Raw genomic sequence first — 5,525 nt, 5'->3', positions numbered from 1 at the left:
GGGAAAGTGGGTAAATCCGAGTGTGGCCGGGCAGCACCCACACAGAAGCCAGAGCCCAGATCCCAGGCACTCTGCTGGCCTGACTGCAGGGCTCCTATCAGAGGTTGGCCCAGACTCCCCACAGGGAGAAGGCCCACACAGAACGCCAGGGTTCCTCTTCCAGAAAAGGATCTGAAATGCAGCAGTCCCCCAGCCCGCCTCAACCTCTCTGCCTGCCCAGTCCCCCCACCCCCAAGAGAGGACAGACCACAGAATATGAGAAGTCCTTTAATGTGAAACTGCTGTGAACTGGGGTGGGGAGAGGGCAAAAGAAGGGGCGGAAGCCCAGGCTGAGGGAGAACAGGAGGGAACCAGCTTGGCCGCAGCTCCAGGGCTCCAAAGGCACCAGCTGCTTCTCTTGTAGGAAGGTGCTGGGCTCAACCTGCGAAACAGAGTGGGGCCGGGGAAGAGGCTCAAGCCAGAGTCTGCCCCCACCCTCCGGAACAGCCCCGACTGTGGGAAGGGGTATGGTGTGTTTAACACTCACTTCAAAGGCTCTGGAACTTGTCAGCCATGGACAGCACAGCGGCTGAAACAGAGAGACGCCTAAGCAGGCACTCCACCCACAGGGATCTAGAAGCCCGTGCCCCTGTCCCCGGGGGGGACGGCCTAGCCCTGCCCCTGGAAGCCCCTCCGGGCCCTGTGCAAGCAGCCCCGGGCCGGACTCAGTCACCCACCACCTGAATTCCGTGGGGAAATGTTTTCTAAACGAGAACCAAATGTGCCAGTGGGTCTCCAGCTTTGGGGCATATCAGGGCCATTCAGAACTTGTCAAATGAACACACAAGCAGGGGACAAGGCACACCAAGCAGCAGTTATAGGGAAAACAAGGAGCCATCTCTGAACGTCTAAAGAGAAGGAGATCTCTAGGCCTTGTTCGCGTCAACAGTGTGCGCGTGCAGTGCAGACAACACTTTCCTATTTGCACAGGCGCTCGGCTGTACCTGACAGCAGGCTCCAGGGCCAGGCCTGCTGGACTCTCCTCCCCACAGGAACGTTGGCCCCTGTGAGGCCGCCTGCCCCTGTGGCCCAGCCCCACCCCAGGGCCCCGAGTCCTGCACTACGACACCACAGGCGTTCCCGGGGCCCCTGCCCTGGCCCCTGCCTCAGCCAGAGGTTCCTCATACCAAGGCGCTCTTTAAGGTCGTCTATTTCTCTCTGTAGCACGAGACACTAGGCCAGCAGACACCAGAGAAAGAGAAATGATTAGTATCAGCTGGCCTCCTCTCGCCTCAACCTCCCCTCTCCCCGGGCCCCTACCTCCAAAACCCCAGTGGCTAGACTGGCAGGGGCTCCTCGGGGAAAGGAGGTGCGCTCCCTCTGTGGGGTACAGGATGGGGGAGGGAGGGCAACACGTATGTCAGTTGACCCTGTACACCGACCCCACCGTCTAGTTTGGGCCTGCATTTCTAGGAACCACAGAAACAATACCCGAGGACAGCCCTCTGCTCCAGGTGGTTGCTGCTGCCCTTCTGGTCTTGGAGGTCGGTCAAGTGGTTCCTGGTCACCTGAGTGGGAAGGAACAGGACGTCCAGCTTCCAAGGCTCCCAGGGAAGTGGCAAGTGAGGCAGCACCACCCTCTGATGGCATGGACTTGCCCCTCCTCTGCCCCACAGCTCCCATCTTCTCTCAGGGCATGCCTCGCCTGTCCTGTTCCCCAGGGGCAGCCCCAGCACCACTGTGCTCCCCAGGACTGTGGCTCTGGGTTGGACTCTCCCAGAGCCGCAGCCACAGCCTGGACCCTGGAATGAGCCAGCGGCCCAAGAGAACTCAGCAGAAAAGGCTCTGTCCTGCTGAGAGTCTACATCCGGAGTCGCGGTTTGGGGCGCTGCTAAGGTATCACCGTTGCCGCACAAACCCCATGCAGAGCATGATGTGACTTAAGGCCAGCTCTGTGCGCGCCCCATCTCTTTGGGAGAAGCTGCCTGGGCAGGCAGGGAGGCCTGGGATCAAGGCTGAGCCCCCAGCAGAGCCAGAGCCAGAGCTTTGCCCTCTTGTCCCCTCTCCCCTCACTCATGGCTCACTCACCCAGAAGACTCACCAGAGGGTGCAGGCTCCCTAGGTACAGTATTTCCCTGGCTTGGGGCCAGGGACTGTGGGTTTCCCGGAACTTGGGGAGCAGCTCTGGTGTTGAGGTCACCACTGCTGCCTTCTTCACGATGCATGCACGGACTACATGGCTCTGGTCTGTGCGCTAGAGGCTAAAAAAACCATTTCTCACCCATTTGGACTGGGAATTTGTGTGCGTGTGTGTGTGTGTATGTGTGTGTGTCTGTACCCACACGCGTTTAGAGGCTGCGGTGAGGCAGGGAACAGGCCAGGGAATTCAGAGGCTGATCTCATCAGTACTTTTGCCCTCAGTCAGCCCCAGGCCAGGAGGCAGAGCTGAGCTGGGGAGAACAGTGGGGCACTGAGAAAGCCCAGGTCTCCTGCAGAGAAGACTTGGGGAACAGCTAGGAAGTAAGATCAGATAGCCTGTGAGTCTGAACACTGAAGCTCTGCGGCCCAAACTTTTAAGGGGTCCCTGGATCCCAACCAGCTACCAGTCCTCCCTTCCATCCCAGCCCCTCTCTGGGGGAGGAGGCAGGAAACGGGCCAAGGGTCGAGAATGGTGGCCAGCACACACGAAGTGTTGGCTTCACGTTTCCCCTTCTAGAACGACCCCCCTCTGGCAAGCTAATGACCGAGGGTCCCCAGTGACCACCCCCGAGGGATGGGCACAGGGAGCATGGGTAAAGAAGCCCCTGATTGGGGTGGGGGGAGAGGCGGGGAGAGAGGAGGAGCGGGGTCTACTCACTTGGCCCTGTGGGGCTGGGTCGCTGTTTGGGTCAATATCTTCTCCCGCCACCTCCACCGGCTGAGACTCCATTGTCCTCCCGGCCACAGATTTCTCCCCAGTGCCGGGCTGCTTGGATTGCTTGGTTCCCGCAGGGGCCAAGGGATACTTCTTGCGCCTCACAAGCAGCGGGACACCACAGAGTGGCGGGAACGTGGCCGGGTCCGGGGGAGCTGCCGAGCCTCTCTGCCCCCAGGAAGGAAAGGTTCTCCCCTGGGCAACCTGTGAGGCAGCCCCCAGGCATTTCTTCCCCAGGGCCGCCTTCTTCCAAGGAGTGGCCCGGGACAGGACACTGGCAGTGGCAGCGGCGGCAGCTGCCTGGTAGCTGGGCCTGTTCCCCATCTTGCGCCAGAATACACACTCTACTTTCTGGGAGGAAGAGAAGTCCAGCTCTCCAACAGTCTGCCTTTCCGCAGCCAAGGTGAATGCTTGGGCAGCGGAGGACAGGAAAGAGCCCGGCACGTGGGGTAAATTCTCCCTGGTGGGAAAACTGAAGCGTCTGGGTGGGTCCCCGGGATCCTCGGGTCCACTGGACTTGGCTTGGCCGCCTTCTTTGAGGTAAAAGCTCATCCTTGTCAGCTGTATCTCCCTGGCCTCGTCTGATGACTCTGGGTCGGAGGGCAGCTCGACTGGGCCTCCCGCCGAGGGCTGCCCATGACCCACAGGGCCGCCCATCCTGCTCCTCCCGCCTCTTTCAGGGTTCCCCCAGGCCCGGCTTCCCTCAGGCCCACGGAAGTGGAGAGGGGCGGTGGAAGAGGGCTGCGACGCCACCCAGCTAGGGGCAGGAGCGCCTCGGAAACCGGCACCGGCCTCGGGGCCCGCCCCCACGGTGGAGCCTCGGGCGGCACAGCTCTCAGGGTACCGGTATCTCCAGACGCCCCAAACGCCCCGCTCGGTCAGCTGCTGCACGATGTTTACCGCAGACCGCGGCGCCCGGCTGGACGCGGAGTCCACCGCGGCGCCCCTGTCGTCGGCCGGGAAGCTGGGTCCGCCTTGGCGGCTCCGGAGCACCTGCCCTCCCGAGTCCATGACATGCCGCTCGGACTCCAAGCCCTCGGGCTCTAGGAACCTGCCCTCGCCCTCGCCGCTCCGCGGCGCCCCCAAAGCAGGACCTAGATCGGCTGTCCGCAGGGCTCTGGGCTCGGCCGAGCAGACGACCGCCCGCTCCCCGCCCTCCGGGTCGAAACCCGTACCCAAGACAGACTCCTCGTCGGGGGAGCTCATGTCGTGAGGCGCGGCGGCCCTCAGTCGCCTCCCGGGAGACTAACGTCCCAGGAGCGGCGGGACGGGCTGCGGCGCGCGTGCGCAGCGGCGAGGCCTTGGGGGCACGCCCACCCTCTCGAAACGCGCCCTACGAGATCGCCTCAAACCACGCGCGGCTTGCGCGCGCCTTCGACGCCTGCGCCGCGCCCTTCGCGTGGGGCCGCCCCCGCCAACGAGCGCGCCCCTTGTGGGCCCGCCCCCCCCGAGGCCCTCCCCAATCGCGTCCAGGGCCTTGGGGGGCCTCCGAAGCCCCTCGCGGGCCGGCAGTGGGAAGCCCGTCCCGTGCCTGAGTGCGGCTGTCGGGGCGCTCGTCCCGCCTCTTCCGAACAGGCCGCCTCCCCGGCACAGGCTACATTCCAGTGGCAGCCGCGGCTCTGAGCCCCGGTTTCCCGCGTACGGAGTGGGGCAAGGTCGGCCCCGGGCCCAGGGGGGCGTGCGGTGGGGCTTGTGGGGGGACACGGCAGGTCCCTGGTGGGGCATGTGGCGCACAAGGGATGGGCCAGGCTCTAGTCCACAGGACGTATGACCCCGTAGGAGAATGGGCACAGGCAGCCCGCAGCCAGCCATCAGGGGTCGGGCGTACTGTTTCCGCCGTAAAGGGCCAGAGAGCAATGTTGTCTTTACGGCTGTTGGGTTTCTGTCGCAACTGCGCGAGGATGATAGGTGATCAAATCGGCCTGTGGTTGTGTGCTCAGGCTGGTTTGGGGGCAGGTTGGGGTTTGCCCTCTGTCTCTCGGCCCCTGCCTCACTCAGAGTCAGTTCAAACGAGGGAATCCCAGTGCCCAGTGCTCGCCCGAAAGGATGCTCAGTATTGCTGGTCCTGGAGGTGAGAAATAAAACCACAAATCAGTTTTCCCACACCACGTTTGCAACCATCTAAGAGCTCCACCATTCCAAGGCGGGGGGAGGTCATGAGCAAACCCTTGCTTTTGACCACAGGTAGGGGGCCCAGGGTTTGGAAGGGGAGGCAGCAGCAGTGGCAGCGGTGGCAGCAGGGTAGGAGAGCCATTTGGGAGGGTGGTTTGGCAGCGTCCAGGAAAAGAAACTTCTTCCACATGTACTCGGTTGGTGCCTGGCGCTCTTCTGAGCACTGTAGATAAATAGTCACACATCTTCAGGACAATCCTAGGATTCAAGTAGCCACTCTTACCATCCTCTTACAGAGGAGGAAACAGGCCCTGAGAGGTTCAGCCAGTGGCCCAAGGTCACTGGGCTTGTCGGGATTGGCAGCAAGATTCAAACCAGGCGGTTGGCTCCAGAGTCCTTGCTTTTGGTATCAAACCTGGAGTGAGTTCACTCGCCCACCGCACAGCAAGCCAATCTCTGACACTAGGTGTAGTGGAACAAAGTAGGACTTTGTTACTGCACAGCACTGAGCAAGGAGAAA

The 5,525-nt window shown here is 62.3% G+C and overlaps 1 protein-coding gene across 1 annotated transcript; it reads right to left on the bottom strand.

Annotated features, from left to right (window-relative positions):
* Positions 1-271: 271 nt before the first annotated feature.
* LOC106838369 (uncharacterized protein CXorf49 homolog) lies at positions 272-4,297 on the bottom strand. Its single transcript, XM_070502706.1, has 3 exons — positions 2,837-4,297; positions 2,081-2,240; positions 272-1,547 (listed from the first exon to the last, which is right to left on the bottom strand). The coding sequence occupies exons 1-3, from the start codon at positions 4,097-4,099 to the stop codon at positions 1,252-1,254; spliced, it is 1,719 nt and encodes a 572-aa protein (XP_070358807.1). The 5' UTR covers positions 4,100-4,297; the 3' UTR covers positions 272-1,251.
* Between the last annotated feature and the right edge of the window lie 1,228 nt (positions 4,298-5,525).

This window comes from Equus asinus, chromosome X, assembly GCF_041296235.1.
Source record: "Equus asinus isolate D_3611 breed Donkey chromosome X, EquAss-T2T_v2, whole genome shotgun sequence".
In the NCBI taxonomy this organism is placed as follows: domain Eukaryota; kingdom Metazoa; phylum Chordata; class Mammalia; order Perissodactyla; family Equidae; genus Equus; species Equus asinus.
The sequence above is the reverse complement of the archived record's forward strand: the minus strand, read 5'-3'. Positions and strand labels throughout refer to the sequence as shown.